This window comes from Podarcis cretensis, assembly GCF_951804945.1.
Source record: "Podarcis cretensis genome assembly, chromosome: 4".
In the NCBI taxonomy this organism is placed as follows: domain Eukaryota; kingdom Metazoa; phylum Chordata; class Lepidosauria; order Squamata; family Lacertidae; genus Podarcis; species Podarcis cretensis.
Window position 1 is genome coordinate 5,784,407 of NC_137173.1, and position 19,956 is coordinate 5,804,362.

The 19,956-nt window shown below is 45.0% G+C and overlaps 2 protein-coding genes and 1 pseudogene across 3 annotated transcripts in view; all 3 read right to left on the minus strand.

Annotated features, from left to right (window-relative positions):
* The window catches only part of LOC307214701 (uncharacterized protein), a 152,583-nt gene that overhangs the window by 21,328 nt on the left and 111,299 nt on the right, over nt 1-19,956 (minus strand). The gene's annotated exons all lie outside the window — the stretch shown is intronic.
* LOC307214765 (uncharacterized protein) lies at nt 1,375-6,928 on the minus strand. The gene is made up of 5 exons (XM_079973746.1): nt 6,441-6,928; nt 6,163-6,244; nt 5,797-5,879; nt 3,075-3,201; nt 1,375-2,845 (listed from the first exon to the last, which is right to left on the minus strand). The coding sequence occupies exons 1-5, from the start codon at nt 6,840-6,842 to the stop codon at nt 1,503-1,505; spliced, it is 2,037 nt and encodes a 678-aa protein (XP_079829872.1). The 5' UTR covers nt 6,843-6,928; the 3' UTR covers nt 1,375-1,502.
* On the minus strand, nt 15,324-16,173 carry LOC307215057 (charged multivesicular body protein 6 pseudogene; annotated as a pseudogene). Its single transcript has one exon. The product of its transcript is annotated as a charged multivesicular body protein 6 pseudogene (transcript).

The window sequence follows — 19,956 nt, forward strand, 5'->3', positions numbered from 1 at the left end:
TAATTTTACAATATTTCTGCAAATAATCTTTAAATTTCTTCCAATCCTCTTCCGCCGACTCTTTTCCCTGGTCTCGGATTCTGCCGGTCATTTCTGCCAGTCCCATATAGTCAATCATCTTCATCTGCCATTCTTCCAGAGTGGGTAGGTCTTGTGTCTTCCAATATTTTGCAATCAATATTCTTGCTGCTGTTGTTGCATACATAAAAAAGGTTCTATCCTTCTTTGGCACCAACTGGCCAACCATGCCCAGGAGAAAGGCCTCTGGTTTCTTCAAGAAGGTATATTTAAATACCTTTTTCATTTCATTATAGATCATTTCCCAGAAAGCCTTAATCCTTGGGCACGTCCACCAAAGGTGAAAGAATGTACCTTCCGTTTCTTTACATTTCCAACATTTATTATCGGGCAAATGATAAATTTTTGCAAGCTTGACTGGGGTCATGTACCACCTATACATCATTTTCATTATATTCTCTCTTAAGGCATTACATGCCGTAAATTTCAAACCGGTGGTCCATAACTGTTCCCAGTCAGCAAACATAATATTATGTCCAACATCCTGTGCCCATTTAATCATGACAGATTTTACCGTTTCATCCTGCGTGTTCCATTTCAGCAGCAAGTTATACATCTTTGACAAAATCTTGGTTTTGGGTTCTAACAATTCTGTTTCTAATTTCGATTTTTCCACCTGGAATCCAATTTTCTTGTCTAGTTTATAAGCCTCCATTATCTGATGATAATGAAGCCAGTCTCGCACTTTATCTTTTAATTTTTCAAAGCTCTGCAGTTTCCATTTGTCTCCCTCTTGCTCCAAAATTTCCCAGTATTTTGGCCATTTTGGACTCCATATTGAGTCTTTTGAAAGCTTTCGCTTCCATTGGTGACAACCACCTTGGGGTTTTATTTTCCAATAGATCTTTGTATCTTATCCAAACATTAAACAGTGCTTTCCTGACAATATGGTTTTTAAATGCTTTATGTACTTTAACCTTGTTGTACCACAAATATGCATGCCACCCAAATGCGTTAGTAAATCCTTCTAGATCCAAAGTATCTGTGTTTTCAAGGAGCAGCCAATCTTTCAACCAGCAGAATGCTGCTGATTCATAATAAAGTTTAAGGTCTGGCAGGGCAAGTCCCCCCCTTTCCTTTACATCAGTTAATATTTTAAATTTTATTCTGGGCTTCCTGCCCTGCCAGACAAATCTAGAGATATCTTTCTCCCACTTCTTGAAACAATCCATTTTGTCCACAATTTGCAATGTTTGAAACAAAAACAACATTCTAGGCAATACATTCATTTTTATAACTGCGATTCGACCCAACAAGGAAAGCTTCAAATTTGACCAAGAGTTGGCGCATGTTCCCTACACCCACAGGTCTCAGGATTATTACAACATAAAAAAACCACACAATAAAAAACACCACATATTAGAAGGGCATTAGATGTGAATTAGCCAAAAGCCTGGTTAAAAAGGTGCAGATTTGCCTGGCTCCTAAAGCTGTATAATGGTTTTTCTGACCATTGTATGGATTCTTTGATGAGAAGTAAGATTGGCACTCTGACTGAAGCTCTTTCCACATTCCACACACTGATAGGGTTTCTCCCCTGTATGAATTCTTTGATGGGAAGTGAGATTTTGGTTCTGACTGAAGCTCTTTCCACATTCCACGCACTGATAGGGTTTCTCCCCTGTATGAATTCTGTGATGGGAAGTGAGAGAGGAGCTACATGTGAAGCTCTTTCCACATTCCACGCACTGATAGGGTTTCTCCCCTGTATGAATTCTTTGATGGGAAGTGAGAGAGGAGCTATTTCTGAAGCTCTTTCCACATTCCACGCACTGATAGGGTTTTTCCCCTGTATGAATTCTTTGATGGGAAGTAAGGGAGGAGCTCTTCCTGAAGTTCTTTCCACATTCCACGCACTGATAGGGTTTCTCCCCTGTATGAATTGTTTGATGGAAAGTGAGACTGTGGTTGTGAATGAAGCTCTTTCCACATTCCACACACTGATAGGGTTTCTCCCCTGTATGAATTCTTTGATGGGAAGTGAGAGAGGAGCTCTTCCTGAAGCTCTTTCCACATTCCACACACTGATAGGGTTTCTCCCCTGTATGAATTGTTTGATGGAAAGTGAGACTGTGGTTGTGAATGAAGCTCTTTCCACATTCCACACACTGATAGGGTTTCTCCCCTGTATGAATTCTTTGATGGGAAGTGAGAGATGAGCTTTCAGTGAAGCTCTTTCCACATTTGACACACTGATAGGGTTTCTCCCCTGTATGAATTCTCTGATGCTTAGTGAGATTGAAACTCTTCCTGAAGTTCTTTCCACATTCCACACACTGATATGGTTTCTCCCCTGTATGAATTCTTTGATGGAAAGTGAGAGAGGAGCTCTGACTGAAGTTCTTTCCACATTCCACACACTGATAGGGTTTCTCCCCTGTATGAATTCTTTGATGGGAAATGAGAGAGGAACTATGTGTGAAGTTCTTTCCACATTCCACACACTGATAGGGTTTTCCCCCTGTATGAATTCTTTGATGGCAAGTAAGATGGGAGCTATTCCGGAAGTTCTTTCCACATTCCACGCACTGATAGGGTTTCTCCCCTGTATGAATTCTTTGATGGGAAGTGAGACCGGAGCTCTTCCTGAAGCTTTTTCCACATTCCATGCACTGATAGAGTTTCTTTCCAATGAGATTTTGTTGATGGGAAGTGGAATGGGAGCTCTGGCTGCAGCTTTCTCCACACTCCAAATTTTTATGTGGCTTCTCCTCCCTGGGGATTTTATCGTGGTCACCTTTGCTCTCAATTTCCAATTCATCAGAATCTGCAATGGAGACAAAAAGGGATTAGAGCCTCAGGAACAAATGGAGAAGAAATGAAACGAGTTGGGTGTGTGTTCATTACCTGTGTTGTTTGTCATTTTACCAACATATTTATTATTAGATTAATAATTATTAGATTAATGTTGAACTCTGTGAAAATATATGAGGCTGGCCCACAGACGTATTTTTTGGATTTCCAGGCAGATATGACGATCCCACAGGGAGCCTTACCAAGAGAGGCCAATATCCCACGATTCTCCTCCATGACGTCCTTATGCAGAGCTCTCTGGTCAGGATCCAGCAACGCCCACTCCTCGTCCGTGAAACGAACAGTGACATCTTCAAAGCACACTGGACCCTAAAAGAAAAAGGGAAATGTCCTCCTCTGAGACAGCAGAAATATGATCTGCTACACAATGCTCTGTTGTTTCCTTCCTGTTAATAATAATAATAATAATAATAATAATAATAATAATAATAATATATTATTTATACCCCGCCCATCTGGGCGGCTTCCAAAAAACACTAAAATACAATAATCTCTTAAACATTAAAAGTGTCCCTAAACAGGGCTGCCTTTAGATGTCTTCTAAAAGTTTGGTAGTTATTTTTCTCTTTGACATCTGGTGGGAGGGCGTTCCACAGGGCAGGTGCCACTACCGAGAAGGCCCTCTGCCTGGTTCCCTGTAACTTGGCTTCTCGCAGCGAGGGAACCGCCAGAAGGCCCTCAGCACTAGATCTCAGTGTCTGGGAAGAACGATGGAGGTGGAGACGCTCCTTCACGTATACTGGACCGAGGCCGTTTAGGGCTTTCAAGGTCAGCAGAAACACTTTGAATTGTGCTCAGAAACGTTCTGGGAGCCAGTGTAGGTCTTTGAAGACCGGTGTTATATGGTCTCGGCGGCTGCTCCCAGTCACCAGTCTAGCTGCCGCATTTTTGATTAGTTGTAGTTTCCGGGTCACCTTCAAGGGTAGCCCCACATAGAGCGCATTGCAGTAGTCCAAGCGAGAGATAACCAGAGCACGCACCACTCTGGAGAGACAGTCTGCGGGCAGGGAGGGTCTCAGCCTGCATACCAGATGGAGCTGATAAACAGCTGCCATGGACACACAATTGACCTGTGCCTCCATGGACAGCTGCGAGTCCAGAATGACTCCCAGGCTGCGCACCTGGTCCTTCAGGGGTACAGTTACCCCATTCAGGACCATGGAGTCCCCCACACCACGCCTCCTGTCTCCCCAAAATAGTACTTCTGTCTTGTCAGGATTCAACCTCAATCTGTTAGCCGCCATCCATCCTCCAACCGCCTCTAGACACACAGAATTTTCACCGCCTTCGCTGGTTCCGATTTGAAAGAGAGGTACAGCTGGGTATCATCTTTATACTGATGAACACCCAGCCCAAACCCCCTGATGATCTCTCCCAGCGGCTGCATGTAGATGTTGAAAAGCATGGGGGAGAGGACGGAACCCTGAGGCACCCCACAAGTGAGAGCCCAGGGGTCCGAACACTCATCCCCCACCACCACTTTTTGGACACGGCCCAGGAGGAAGGAGCAGAACCACTGTATGACAGTGCCCCCAGCTCCCAGCCCCTCACCACGGTCCAGAAGGATGTTATGGTCGATGGTGTCAAAGGCCGCTGAGAGATCCAGCAGAACTAGGAAACAGCTCTCACCTTTGCCCCTGGTCCACCGGAGATCATCGACCAGTGCGACCAAGGCAGTTTCAGTCCCATGGTGAGGCCTGAATCCCGACTGGAAGGGATGCAAATGGTGCACTTCTTCCAGGCGTGCCTGGAGTTGTTCAGCAACCACTCGCTCAATCACCTTGCCCAAGAATGGAAGATTTGAGACTGGGCGATAGTTAGCCATATTGACAGCATCTAAAGATGGTTCTTTAACAAGTGGTTTGATAACTGCCTTTTTCAGCGGTTCTGGGGAGGCTCCCTCACAGAGAGAAGCATTCACGACCCCTCGAAGCCCATCTCCCAGCCCTTCCAGGCTAGCTTTTATAAGCCAAGATGGGCAAGAATCAAGGAAACAGGTGGTTGGTTTCACTTGTCCAAGCAGCCTGTTCACATCCTTGGAGGTAACAGATTGGAACTGATCCCACACAACTTGACTAGACAGGACACTAGCACTCTCCCACCCCAGCCCTGCTCCCACGGTGGAGTCTACCTCTTCCTGAATCTGCAAAAAACTTTGCAAAATCATTGCAGGAGATCATGTGGCCCATACTGGGCCCCGATGTAGCAGGTGGTTCCACAAAATTGCGAACCCCCTGAAAAAGTCTCCTGCTGCTGTTTTCTGCAGATGCAATAGAGGCGGCGAAGAAAGTCTTCTTTGCCATCACTACCGCCACTTGGTAGGCTCGACATTGAGCTCTAACCCGTGTCCGGTCAGCTTCAGAATGAGTTATCCGTCACCGGCGCTCTAGCCATCTCAGCGATTGTTTCATTGCCCTCAGTTATCAATCTAGAAATAAAATAAACCTCTTTTGGATGGCCATCTGTCTTGGATGATCTAGCAGATTCCTGCATTGCAGGGGGTCTCCTGGCTCTGAGAGACAAGCAGAGAGGGTGGCTTCTGGCAGAAGGAAGAGGGAGCCACCAGTGGCTCCTCCTTCTCCTGGCTCACCTCAGCCTCTCGACTTTCCTCTCCAACTTGCCTCCTTCCTCTTCTGTCTCTGATTCTGCACTGCATTCTTCTACAGACTCTCCCAGCTCACTAAGCCCTGTTTCCCCTTCAGCTTCTGACACCTCCTCTTCCCAGGCTTCTCCCTCTTCCCCCTCTGAACACCCATCCTTCTTCTACCTCCACTTCTTGGGCTCTCAGCCATCTTCCCTTTCTGGTTCCCCAGCTGCTTCCTCCCACCATTCCTCTGTGCCCAACCAGTAAATGACATTGCTCCATCCCTCGGCCTCTGTCCCCACAAGGCAGCTTCCCCTGACCTGATCTGGTTCCACAGCCGCTGCTTCCCTTCTGCCTCCATGAAAAGACGGATCAGGAGGTCTTGCTGGCATCCTTCTGTCACCTGCAAAAAAAAAAAGGTAAGCAGGACGCCAGGAGTGCCTGCTTCTCTCACAGGTGAAACAGGGCATCTCTAACTGCAGATGGGCCTTTGAGAAAACCTTTCCTGCTGAGAGCATTTGGATGTTTGTGCCCATTTCATATGTTTGTTGTGTAGAAATACATCTCCCCTCCTCTGGACCCTTCTTCCCAACTGTCTCCCCCAAAACAAGATGAAAAGAACCCTCAGATGAGTTGGAAAACCAACAGAACGAGACCAAACGGAGAAAAGCCTCCTTCCTCCTTACCCAGTGACCTCTCTCTGGTGTCCAACGGAGGCCTCTCTGCCTCACAGGAATCCAGGTCCATTTCTGCAAAGAGATCCTTTCCCTGAAAAAGAAACAAGGATTCAAAACAGAGAATGGGGAGAAATACTAGAAAGAGAATGACAAAGACTTGAAGGGTGTGAGATCTCATTCCATGGATGCTTTCCAAGAAAAAAGATGGGCCATCAGCAGACCATTATGGGATGTTTTCTGTCCTGTTTAGAGCCCCTTGGGAGTATCCAGAGGAAAGTCTCTCTCACCTGCTTTCTCTCCTCTGCCTGACTCAGGAGGAAACCTTCGGCCAGGGCCACCGCCTGGGAACTGGTCTCTGCTCCGCAGTCCCTCACCCAGCTCTCCATCTCCAGTGGAAGGACAGCCAGGAACTGCTCCAAGATCACCAGGTCCAGCATCTCAGCTTTCGTGTGCCTTTCTGGCTTCAGCCACTGCTGGTCAAGGTGGTAGAGTCGGCTGCAAACCTCTCGGGGTCCTTTGGCCTCTTGGCAGCAGAACTGCCTCAACTGCTGGCTCTGCACCTCTGAGCGGAGGGTGTCCTCCTCACCCAGAATCTTCTGCACTGGGTTTTCCCAGAACCCCCCACTGCTCCCAGTTTGGCTGTCATGGTCTCTTCCTGCTTTGGGGCCAGCTGTGTCTCGCACATCCATCTGTGCTCTCAGGAAGCCTCTGAGAGATCGGAAGGAACCCTTTGGTCTTCTGCCAAGTTCTGCCCGTCTTAATGAGGGGCTCTAGGAAATCCTACAAAGCAAATACATTGTTCTGTTACAGAATTTGTAGGACTAGGGGGAAATGGTTCCCTGAGCAAGCATGGATGAGTCTTGCTGGGAACCAGGGCTGGACTGCACCGCATCCCAGACCATGAGCTATCTTTTTGAAAAGGAAGAGGAGGAAGAGGAGAAGAAATATGTCTCTAGCCTTCTAGCAATGCAAAATGTGGAGGCAACGGAAGGGATTTCTGTCAGATTAATCAACCTGGTTTCTCCATCCTTCTAGTCAATGCATGACGTCAGAACCGAATGACAAGGGAGTCATTTGTATCTTGTGAAAAATGGATGCTTTTCTCTACTTGGGGTCCTGACCTGGGGGTCCTCTGGAGTTGCTCCCCAGCCCCACCCTCACCCCACCTCCACTCCCTGCTTCTGTCTCCTTTTCTGTAATCTCTGCGGCTGTCCAGACAGATTTGTGGGGTGAGATCTCTTTTTCTCTCTTCTGAGGGCCAGGAATGTATCTGGCCAACCCCCAGAGGGCCAAGTGGGCGGGGCCAAAGACACCTCCCTTGATTTTGTTGTTGTTCTATTAGATAGCTTAACACAAACTGGTTTGCAATGCAGCAGCCAGACCATGGCCTGGGATCCCTCTCTTTATTCCTGGCCTCTCTTTCCTACTTTTCCTTCCTTCCTGCCCGTTTTTTTTTTTGGGGGGGGGGGCTAGTCCACCTCCTCCTCCAGCTTTGGAAAACCATTTGCTCATGTTTCCTCCGTTGTGCAATGAGGCTGAGCGATGTCACACAGAGTTAAAGAGCCAGGGACTTCTTTGTTTAAAGAAGGGAGATTTAAAAAGGGAGTCAGGGACCCTCTGATCTGCAGGAAGGAGAGCGTGGCAGACCTGGCCCCTCCCTGGCAGGACCCTCTCCTCCTCCCTGACTTGGGGTCCCCCCCCCGGAGGAGCAGATCAGGCTCCCCAAGCACCTTCTCCTGCTGCAGCCCTGGGACCCCCCCCCCCCGTCTCCCCACTGCACCCTCTGGGGGGAGAGAGAGGAGACTCGCCCATAGCTGGCAACCTTCCCTTTCTTTGCGGGAAATTCCCTTATTGCAGCGCCGTTTCCGCTGCTTCCTGCTGCTATCCCGGATTGGTAGATAGGTGAGGCTGCTGATCCCTTATTTTCAAGGCTGCTGATCCCTTATTTTCAAGCTATGGACTCACCAGATCCCAGGAGGGGGCTGCGATTCGGCCCTTGCAGGAGAGACCCCAAAGTAACACCCCGCCCCCGGCTTCCTTGCAGGAAAGGACTGGGGAGGGAGGGGCCTTGGCTCTGGAGGACCTGCCCCCCCTTGCTTCCTGGCCTCTCTAGGAAGGCAGCTCACTTCCCTTTAACCCTTGCCAAGCCGAGTCCTCCCTCGCTCAGCCCTCTCTCAGATATTTATTATTTCTTATGGATTTAGGGGGGCAACTGCTCCCCTGGCTACGCCCATGCCCAGATATCCTTTTGGGGGTGAGGCTCTTGGCTGGACTCTGAGCATCTCCCTCCCTTGGCCAGAAACCAGAGGAAGAGCTTGCAGGGAAAAGGGCTTTGCAGGAGGCAAGGAAGCTCCTCCTGGAATTCCGGAGTGGAGAGAGAGGAGGGGATCCCAGGGTCATCTAGTCCAACCCCCAGCTATGCTGGAATCTCAGCTGAAGCATCCATGGCGGATGGCCGTCCGATCTCTGCTTAGAAACCTCCAAGGAAGGAGAGTCCCCCACCTCCCAAGGGAGACCTTTCCCCTGCCAAAATGAGTAATAATGAGTAATAAATGAGTAAATGAGTAAAAATTTCTTATGCATGCTTTTCATACTAATATACAAAAGTATGCCATTTCCCTTTCCAGAAATGCTTAATTGCTAATTCAAAGGACTGAAAATGGATGGCTGTTGTTATTATGTTTAGGGAAGCTTTTAATATTTGATGGACTATTGTATTTTAATATTTTGTTGGAAGCCGCCCAGAGTGGCTGGGGAACCCAGCCAGATGGGTGGGGTATAAATTATTATTATTATTATTATTATTATTATTATTATTCATCAGGTGAGTGTTCTCCTTTCAAAAGAGGCAGGTGGAATCTCCACGGTTGCTAATAGTATAACGTTGTAAGTGCAGGGAAATATGGGGAGCCCTAGATTATCTGCTTGGCATGCAGAATGTCCCAGGGTCAGCCCCTGACATCTCCTGCCAGGGCTGGACAAAATCCCTGCCTGAAACTCTGGGGAGCTGCTGCCAGTCAGTGTAGACCAGGGGTCCTCAAACTATGTTCCGCGGGCCGAATCCAGCCCTCCAGGGTCATGAATCTGGCCTGCACGACCATTTCAGAACCCACCAAGTGTTCGAGGCTGAAAGCATCTCGCCACCCGCTCAGTCAGTCCCTGCGCCGTGCTGAGGTATAACACCGGTCTTGAAAGACCTACATTGGCTCCCACTACGTTTCCGAGCACAATTCAAAGTGCTGGTGCTGACCTTTAAAGCCCTAAACGGCCTCGGCCCAGCATACCCAAAAGAGCGCCTCCACCCCCATTGTTCTGCCCGGACACTGAGGTCCAGCTCCAAGGGCCTTTAGGCGGTTCCCTCATTGCGAGAAGCAAAGCTACAGGGAACCAGGCAGAGGGCCTTCTCGGTAGTGGCCCCCGCCCTGTGGAACGCCCTCCCATCAGATGTCAAAGCGATAAACAACTACCTGACATTCAGAAGACATCTTAAGGCAGCCCTGTTAACGGAAGTTTTTAATGTGTGACATTTTTGTGTATTTTTGGTTGCTGTGGAAGCCGCTTAGAGTGGCTAGGGAAACCCAGCCAGATGGGCAGGGTACAAATAAATAATAATAATAATAATAATAATAATAATAATTTGCTTTTGTTGTTGTTGTTGTTTAGTCGTTTAGTCGTTTCCGACTCTTCGTGACCCCATGGACCAGAGAACGCCAGGCACTCCTGTCTTCCACTGCCTCCCGTAGTTTGGTCACTCATGTTTGTAGCTTCGAGAACACTATCCAACCATCTCGTCCTCTGTCGTCCCCTTCTTCTTGTGCCCTCCATCTTTCCCAACATTAGGGTCTTTTCCAGGGAGTCTTCTCTTCTCATGAGGTGGCCAAAGTACTGGAGCCTCAGCTTCAGGATCTGTCCTTCCAATGAGCACTCAGGGCTGATTTCCTTAAGAATGGATGCGTTTGATCCATGGGACTCTCAAGAGTCTCCTCCAGCACCATAATTCAAAAGCATCAATTCTTCGGCGATCAGCCTTCTTTATGGTCCAGCTCTCACTTCATACACCACCACTGGGTAAACCATGGCTTTAACTATACGGACCTTTGTTGGCAAGGTGATGTCTCTGCTTTCTAGGACGCTGTCTAGGTTTGCCATCGCCTTTCTCCCAAGGAGCAGGTGTCTTTTAATTTCGTGACTGCTGTCACGAAATTTATTATTATTATTATTAGGTAAACGCCACCAGTGTGGTGGCGGTTATACCAATGAAAGGCCAGGGGTTTTGCCCGGGGACGGGGAAGGGTTGTCTTTTGGCTTGAAGCGTGAAGTTGAGTTCGGAGTTAACCACGCAGCAAACCAATTATTTTAGGAAGGCAAGTCCAATACCAACTGCCCAAACTTTGGCACGCAAAATGCCCTAGAAGCCAACCGTAATTGCTAAATTGGAATTCACGGCACCTAGCACTTTAACTCAACTGATTTAAATTAACTTACTCTGAGTCACACCAATTAAATTCACAATTTGACTGTAGGAAACCTTAGCCATTAAATTAACTCCCTTTGCATAAGAACCAATTAAAGTAAGGAATTGACCGCAGAAAAACCTAACCCTCAGCAACAAAAAATCAATTAAATCCCTCCTGATCACAACTAAATTCCTAGCACTTTTGTAACTCCCCAGAGAAAGAGCCCTTATAACAACCCCCCGAGCAGCTGCGTGGCAAACAAGCCCCCCCCCCCCGGGACAGCAGTTGAACCAAAAAATTGCGCTTGCCAGAACCTAATTAAATCAAATGCCGTATGCTGAAACTCCGCCCTTGTCCTTATGTTCTTATAATTAAAGCGCAATGAGAAGTTGAAGCCGATAAGCTAGGGGTGGAGTCTATTAGCCTCTCCCAAGATGGCGCCGATAATCCCCGTAGCCGAGGAACCATGTGGTTTACTCAGAATGGCGATGCTGCGTCGTGCCACCCTGGCAAGCGAAAAATTAATATAACAGCTTGAATCGGTCAGCGGTAGCCCTAACGCGCCGCTGCCCCCTTTTCCCTCTGTTTGGCTTCTCGTGAGGGAATTTAGCCCCAAAGCCCGAAGAACGCTGCGCAAGACAAACCTGAGGCAGGGAATTGCCACACTTAAAATGGCCGCCTTGATCAACCCCCTAACACACAGCTGGGGCACCCACGTGGGCCTACAGCGAGCGACGCTGTGCCGTGTAACCTAGGCCTGCTTAATAAAAATTAAACCACATTACAAGAAAGGGGGACAGTCCCGCAGCCCGTTAAACAATTAACCCAATCGGGCCGCCCGAAACAAATCCAGCCCCCGAGCAGTGCTCCCAATACGGTACCACCTCAGACAGAGGGTGCTTAGCCGCCCAGGAAGCGGCAGGCAGGCGCCCGGGGAAGGGAAGGTGATGCCGAGATAAAGCACCTCGAGCGCCGTTTCCACGCCGATGTCGTTGCACGCTCTGAATACGCTTCCGCCAGCGGCAACAGGAAAGAAGCAGCGAAAACAACCCTAAAACTGCAAACTCCCCTCTGTCCCACTCAGAGGAAGACTCTTTGGAGCCTCTCTCAAATAACAAACGTTTGCACACTTCATTCTCATTTTTGTCCTGTTTAAGATTGATAAGGCCCAACATGGCTTCCTTAGATTTAAAATTTAAAAACTATGTGCACTTAAGAGCATAGTCTGTGGATGCTGAAGCCAATGTAAACACAAATCCTTTAAATCTAAATCTAAATCTTGGAGTACATCTCTTATTCATTTCAGAGAGCCAGTGTGGTGTAAGTGGTTAAGAGTCACATAATCTGGTCTCCGCTCCTCCACCTGCAGCTGCTGGGTGACCTTGGGCCAGTCACACTTTGAAGTCTCTCAGCCCCACTCACCTCACAGAGTGTTTGTTGTGGGGGAGGAAGGGAAAGGAGATTGTTAGCCGCTTTGAGACTCCTGAAGGGGAGTAAAAGGCGAGATATCAAATCCAAACTCCTCTTCTTCTTCTTCATTTATAGAGAAGCTAAGATCTCTAATGCGTGGGCTCTCAGGCTGGGTTATTATTATATCTACTGCCTTCTGAGCCCCATTAAGTTTACGGTTCCATGTTCTAGCTTTAGGTTATAGTTTAACAACACAAATTTGATGTGCTCAGCTCTCCCTAAGGGTTCACACCTTGATTTTGTTGAAGGATCCCTGAGGTGGCCGCTGTGTCCTGGGTTCCAGGTGGTGGGCCTAAGCCACCCATTAAAAGTTACAACGGTCTCACAATTTGGACTTGGAAAGACCATTTCGCCCCTCTAATTTATTTTATTTTATATATTTTTCCCAATTGGAGATGACAAACTGGAGGGGCATATTAGAATCCTCTCTGGGGCAAAAAGGCTTCATGGAAGCTTTGTTGTCAGGAGGAGTCCAGCTAGGGTGTTTAGAAGAGTGAGCTCCCATTTCCCTCTAATACCAAGCGGGGGTTGCTCGATAACAAGTTACACAAGGAGATACATAAACAGAGATACAAGAGATGGACAAAGGGGGGGGGGAGAGAGAGAGAGAAAAGAATATCCTATCAGTATTATTCAGTCTAACACTCAAGTGCCCCTCTCGGCCCTTTCTGGGCAAATCTCCGACGGATCGGACCGGAGAAGGCTAGCAGAAATCCAAAGGGAATCCCTGCCTATAACTTAAACCACAGACAACTAGCCTGGAAAGCATGGGTCTCTTAACCCGGAAAAACCATGGATCCGGAATTCACTCAGCGCTGCTCACAAAACTAATCCTAGTGCGGGACCCCGTCTTCTTCCTGAACCTCCCGCTCTACCGTCCACAACAGCCTCCTGCCTGATCTTAGGACTATGTCCGGAACTCCCTACTGGACGCTTGCACAGTGCAGTGCCAGACTGGGGTCCGAGAAGACAAAGGTTTGAAAGGAAGCAAATGACACACACACAGAGAGATTGATTTTCCAGGACCCTTCCGGCCACGCTCCGAAAGAAGGCGTCAAGGAGAGAAAAAAGAGATTTTCCACGATCCCTTTGGCTACACTCTGAAGAAGAGAATCAGGAGAGAGAGAGAGAAGGACTTCCAGGACGCTTCCAGCCACACTCCGAGAGAAGACGTCAAGGAGAGAAAAAAGAAAAGTTCAGCTGCCGTGGAGACATTATTCTTCCACCCCCCTCCAACCGTACTAACTTCAAACCATACTCACATCCTTGAATGTCCCTCGGGGATCCCAGGATCCTTTTATTTGGCCGGCTTGACCTTGCCTTTGCTCCCCTGGTTGAGCTTTCTGGTGATGATTGATTACCGCCCGCAAAGAGGAGGCAAGGAGAGGAAAAAGGATCCCTGGGCTAAGGTTGCCCAGTGGCGCCAGATCCCCTCTATCTCCCCCCTCACCTTCCCAGGAGGACCAAGAGTCCCTGAGCATGGTCGCCAAATTGTTAACGGAAAAATCCGAGGGCTCCCTTGGACAAAAACAAAGACACCAACCAGGATAACTTGGAGCAAATCAGCAGCCTGTAGGCTTGGCCTTTATTGAGCTGTTGCAACAGGGTGCTCCCCTCACTTGCAGGAGAGAGGAAGGACCCAGAAAAATGGTGTGCAAGGCCTTATAAAGACTTTTGAAGTTGCCACCCTGTAGATCAAGCCCACCCCCAGAAACATACATACACCACAGAAGGGGTGTAACCCAAGACCACCCCTCAGATACATCACACCTACAGCACAGAAAGGAGGGGTTGAGGGAGGGGTTGTGGTGGTAACCTGAGTGTCCTGTCACCTGGCTGGTTCTTCCTTTCCCCCTCCCCATGAGTACTTTCCAGGTGACAGAGGGGAGTTTGCAGTTTCCTGAGGGAAGAGCTGATTATTGTCCTTTGTTCCAGACCATGCTGAATCCACTCCCATAAGCAAGTTCTTTGTGATCTTGATGGTCTTCTGTCTAGGACCATCAGGGTTGGCATAGCAACTGGGCAGGGCTCCTGTGTATGTACTGGTATGCTCAAGGGATTATGGCTGCCCTCTTTCAAACCTTCCCCATTTTGTAGACCTTCCTTCATGGAGTAAAATAAGAGTAGAACAGTGTAAATCTGATGTATGGTTGATTTTCTATGAATTTATAACAGAAGCGTAGCGTATGTAGTGTGTGAGTGTGTGAAGTTTGTACAAACTGAATGTTTGGGGGGGGTGTCCTGCGACATTATCACAATATCATGGGCTTCATCCGTTGTACATATTCTAAGTAATGTAAATGAATATGTCATAATTCAACATATTTTAACAAATTAACAAACCTGTGTATGGATAAAGTTTGTTTTTCATTTGTTGTTTTAAAGGGGTCACTTAAAGAAGAAAACCTTGCAGCTGCAGATTGCTGTCACCTGTAGCTAAAATCAATGCTGCGCCTGTCTATATACATTGTAAGAGTTGTTGTTCACTGCAGAAACCACTGTGTTAAAAGTTCTATTATCTTGATACTTCATATATGGTATGTACTATTATAGCACAATTGTTTATATAGTTTTAATTTGTTAGATGATCTTGTGGTCGATCCATAACTCTGGTCACTGCTCCCTGAGAAAAGCTCAAGAACTCTGGGCAAAGACAATGGGTAGATCACTAGTAGGATTTTTATTACTGGGAGAAGATCTCAGTCTCTTGGAAGTTCTGTCATTGTGGCTAGTTCAAGGTACTAGCACAACTTTAATTGCCACTCATCTTGTTGATGTTAACTCATTTTCCAGTATTTTGCTATTAACATCCTAACCACTATTGCCGTGTAAAGAAACTCTCTTTTATTTTCATTTGGTATGCTTATCATTAGAATGTTAAATAGGAAAGCTTTGGTTTTCTTTAAAATAAATAGCATTTCTTTTATTTTATTTTCCTTTTGGGGACATATCCACCACATGTGGAATAAGGTTCCCTCATTTTGTCTGCATCTCCAACACTTATTGCTGATATTTATTTATTTTGACTGATTTGGATGGGGTCAGGTACCATCTAAAAATCAAATAGCATGTGGTGAATTTTAAGTCTTTTCCCATAATTTCCCTCATTTTTCATCTTCATTGGATATCCACAATCGTGTGTCCATTTCACCATCACCTCCTTCACCTCCTAGTCCTTAAGGTTCCAGTCCAGTAACAATCTGTGTGGTTTTGATAATATCTTTGTATTATTTAATATATATATTTTTTTGAGAGTCACCATTTAATCCAGTTTACGTTACAAAAAAAGGAGTGTGCACACTACAAAATAATCTTGATATGGGATATTAACCAGTTTACCGCTTCCATTCTGTGCAGGAAACCTGCTCCAGCGTGGCTGTTCAGAGCCAATGGGACACCACAGAAGCCTCTTGCACCCTAGCCATGCTCGGAGTCCAGGATAGCCTGCAGGGATCCCCCAGGAAATGGAGTTAAGATGCAGCCACCAATTCTGGCTTTGGTTTGACTCTGTCCGGCGATGTTTCTGGAATCTTTTCTGGGAGTGGCTCAGATGGAACCTCTGGAAGATCTATCTGTTCCTGAGTGATGGCATCTAATTCTGCTAAAATGGCATCTTCATCTTCTACAGTGAAGCTGCCAGCCAGCATTTCATCTATTTGTCTCTGGTATTCCACAGCTTCCTGGGTTTCATCCATGATCCTTTCCACTTCTTCCATTGACATAACCTGGTGCATCTTATTTAAACACTCATTACCAATTTTGAGGCCCTCAATCACTTTCATCTCAATTTGTGTGAATTCAATATCCTGGACCATGCGTTCCAGGTTGCTAATTTGGTTTTCTGTCTTGTCTAGCAGTTGCTCTTCATACCGTTTTTTCTTCAGCAGAAACTTTGCTTTCTCTTTCTTGCCATCTTTTAATAGTTGCCGAGCAAAAGCCCTCTCCCGCTCCAGCTGTAGCGATATCCTTTTCTGATATTGCTTTAGTTTGTCCCGCTGCTGTTTCAGTTGCAGCACGGCCTTATCTTGCTCGGTGACCCGGCTCTGCCGCTTGTGCCCGAACAGATTCCCCATCGCCCCGGCCCCGCCCGCGCGGCCCTATTTAATTTTTTAAAAAAAAAAATCCGCTGTTGTTCTGTCAAGTCTATTTATTTTTTATCTGGAAAAAATTGTTTAATTGGTAATCTTTCTTTTTTACTTTTGATTTCCTTTTATAGTTTTCCTTTTTTGTAATTTTAGCATATAATAACAGTAGTAATTATATGGAAATGGGATAATAATATTGAAATGAATAAAATGCTTAACTCGCCAAGATTTTTATTGTTTGCAGCTTCCCAAGAAAACTGAAGGAGATTCTCTCCTTTTTGGCTTTTATCTCTTCCCTTTTTAACTGTCTCTTTAAGTCCCAACAGTCCTGCCCCACCCTCCCATTTACAGGATATCCTTTCTACAGATGTCAACGCAGACCCAATGATGGAAAACCCTCTGCCCAATTCCTCGTGACCACAAGACTATTTATTACCTGCAGCAACACCAACAAAAGCCACCAGAGTGGCCACAGCTATCTCTTTCCAAAGTCTATGATGGTGATGCGGGATTGGGGGCTGTGGGGGGGGAGGGTGGGGGGGAGAGGGGGGGAGAGACAGGAGACGAAGAAGTAGGTGAGGAGGAAGAAGGAACAGAAAGTAAAACCACCCGAATTTAAATCGGAGAAACTTAAATTGGTAATTTACTGACTTAATTGTAGATAAATACTATAATGAATCTTAAAATTCTAACATGGAATGTAAATGGTTTGAATGACAAAACTAAAAGGAATAAAATTGTAAATGTTTTGAAAAAGAAAAAATTGGACGTAATCTGTATTCAAGAGACACATGTAGCCAAAAAGCACAAACATGTATTGTTAAATAAGAATTTAGGAACGGAATTTATAAGCTCCATGGCAGAGAAAAAAAGGGGAGTTGTAATATATGTTAATGCAAAATGGGAACCTAAATTGATATATAAAGATAAAGAAGGGAGGATATTGGGGGTGCACATCAACTTTCAGGGGGAAAAGATTAATGTGGTAAATATATATGCCCCAAATTCTAATAGGCCAGAGTTCTTTAAGAAATTAGAACAAGTTTTGATGAATTTAGAAAACAATAGGACGATATTATTGGGAGATTTCAACGCGGTGCCAACACCAGAGATTGATAGACAAACAGAAAGGGGAAAACGAAACCAAGGGAAATTACCAAAATCATTCCAAGACCTGGAAGAGAATATGGATTTAATAGACATATGGAGACACAAGCACCCAACAGAAAAGCAGTTTACTTTTTTCTCAGAGGTACATAAAAGTTGGGCCAGAATAGACCAAATTTGGACCTCAAGGGAGTTAACCTTAAGAGCTACAAAATGTGAAATCCAACCGAGAACTCTCTCTGACCATAATTCAATAACATTGGAATTAAAGGGCACTTCACAAGGGGGTTTCAGATGGAGGTTAAATGAATACTTGTTAGACAATGATGAGGTTGTAGAAAAAGCTAAAGCTACATTAAAAGAGTATTTTGACCTGAACCTCAATACAGGAACAAACTTAGAAGTGGTATGGGATGCCAGTAAGGCGGTCCTAAGAGGTTTCTTCATCCAACAAAATAGCTATAAGAAGAAAATGAGACAGCAAAAGAAGGAAGAAATCCTTAGACAGATAAGGGAGTCTGAAAAAAAATTAATTGAGAATCCAAAAGATGACCAAAGTATACAAATTATAAAAATATTACAAACACAATATTCGATGTTAACGAACCAAGAAATTGAATGGAAAGTCAAGCAAACGAGGCAAAGATATTTCGAATCAGCGAATAAAACTGGAAAACTATTGGCTTGGCAATTGAGGAAAAGGCAAAAGCAAAATGTGATAAATAAAATAAAAGTAGAAGAAGAATTGATAGAAGACCCAAAAAGGATACAAAAAAACTTTCTTAAATTTTACGAGGAATTATACAAAAAAGGAGAAGAAGACCCAACTCAAATAGAAAGGTATCTGGAGAACTGTAAAGGAAAGGCCATAACGGAAGAAGAAAAATCTCAATTAAACAGACCTATAAGTATAGAGGAGATCCAGAACGCGATTAAAAAAATGAAATTAGGGAAAGCACCGGGACCGGATGGTTTATCGGCAAAATACTATAAAGTTTTGGGAGATGAATTGGCAACAACGCTTTGCGAGACCATGAATAATATACTAAGAGGAGGAAAGATACCTGAGTCCTGGAGGGAGGCTTTTATAACGTTAATTCCAAAACCGGACACAGACAAATTGAACATTAAGAACTATAGGCCAATATCGTTATTAAATAACGATTACAAAATATACGCAGATATCATGGCAAACAGACTGAAAAAATGTTTAATAAATTTAATCCATAAGGACCAGGCGGGTTTCCTCCCAAATAGGTTCATGAAAGATAATTTGAGACACATTATAAACATAATTGAATATTTGGAGATTAATAACAATATACCTGCGGCACTGATTTTCATAGATGCCGAAAAGGCGTTCGATAATGTCTCTTGGTTGTTCCTAATAAAATCTCTGGAGGTGGCAGGGATAGAAGGTGAATTCTTGAAAGGAATACAGGCAATATATTCAACCCAATTTGCCAAATTGGTAATAAATAACAATCTTACAAACACATTTAAAGGGTACAAGACAGGGGTGCCCCCTCTCCCCGCTATTATTTATTATAGTATTAGAAGTACTGGCGAACAGAATAAGATTGAAACGAGAGATACAAGGAATTAAAATAGGATTGAAGGAATTTAAACTAAGAGCTTATGCGGACGACCTAATGTTATCTTTGGAAGAACCGCAAGGTAGTTTGGGCAAGGCGCTGGAGATTTTAGAAGAATATGGTAAACTATCCGGTTTTAAACTGAACAAACTAAAAACCAAAATGTTGACAAAAAACCTGGGTGCTGAGGAAAGAGAAGAACTGGAGAGAAAACATGGGATAAAGGTGGTTAAAAAAATAAAATACTTAGGAATATGGCTTACACCAAAAAATATAAACTTAATTGAAGATAATTACACGACAACATGGAAAGAAATTAAAAAAGATTTGGATGTCTGGAACAGAGTTAACCTCTCGTGGATGGGCAGGATGGAGACAATAAAAATGAATGTTCTTCCAAGAATGCTGTTCTTGTTTCAAAATATTCCGGTAATTAGGGGGTCAAAATTATTTAAAGATTGGCAGAAAATTCTTTCACGATTCATTTGGCAGGGAAGGAGGCCAAGGATAAGATTTAAATTACTTACGGACCGAAAGGAGAGAGGGGGACTTGCAGTCCCTAACTTGAAATTATACTACGAGGCCGCCTGCCTATGTTGGGTTAAAGATTGGATAACCTTGGAAAATACTGATTTATTGGATCTTGAAGGAGCAGACAACAGGTTCGGATGGCATGCCTACCTCTGGGCAAATAAAGAGAAGGCTCATAAAGGGTTCTCAAATCACATCATTAGGGGCCCACTATATGAAGTTTGGGAAAAAAATAAAAAATTGCTAGAATGGAGAACGCCCTGGTGGCTGTCCCCAATAAATATCCTAACTATTAAAAAAATAAATATGGAGGAGCAGAAATTAACATATGAAGATTTATTGATAAGATCAGAAGACAGCTGGAAATTAAAGCCATATGAGGAGCTGAAGGGAAAGTTGACAAGCTGGTTACAGTACCACCAAATTAATGCAATTTGGTTAAAAGATAAAAAAACTGGAATGAATGAAAAGAAATCGAAATTTCAAATTGAAATAATAGAAAATAAATTTAAATTACTATCTAAAATGTACAATTTATTATTGGAATGGGACACAAAA

Coding starts and splice junctions, on each gene's coding strand:
- LOC307214765 (XM_079973746.1), bottom strand. CDS start 6,842: ATGGATGTGCGAGACACAGCTGGCCCCAAAGCAGGAAGAGACCATGAC. Junction 6,245..6,440: donor AGGCAGAGGAGAGAAAGCAG/GTGAGAGAGACT, acceptor TTTCTTTTTCAG/GGAAAGGATCTCTTTGCAGA. Junction 2,846..3,074: donor TGGGATATTGGCCTCTCTTG/GTAAGGCTCCCT, acceptor TCTCCATTGCAG/ATTCTGATGAATTGGAAATT.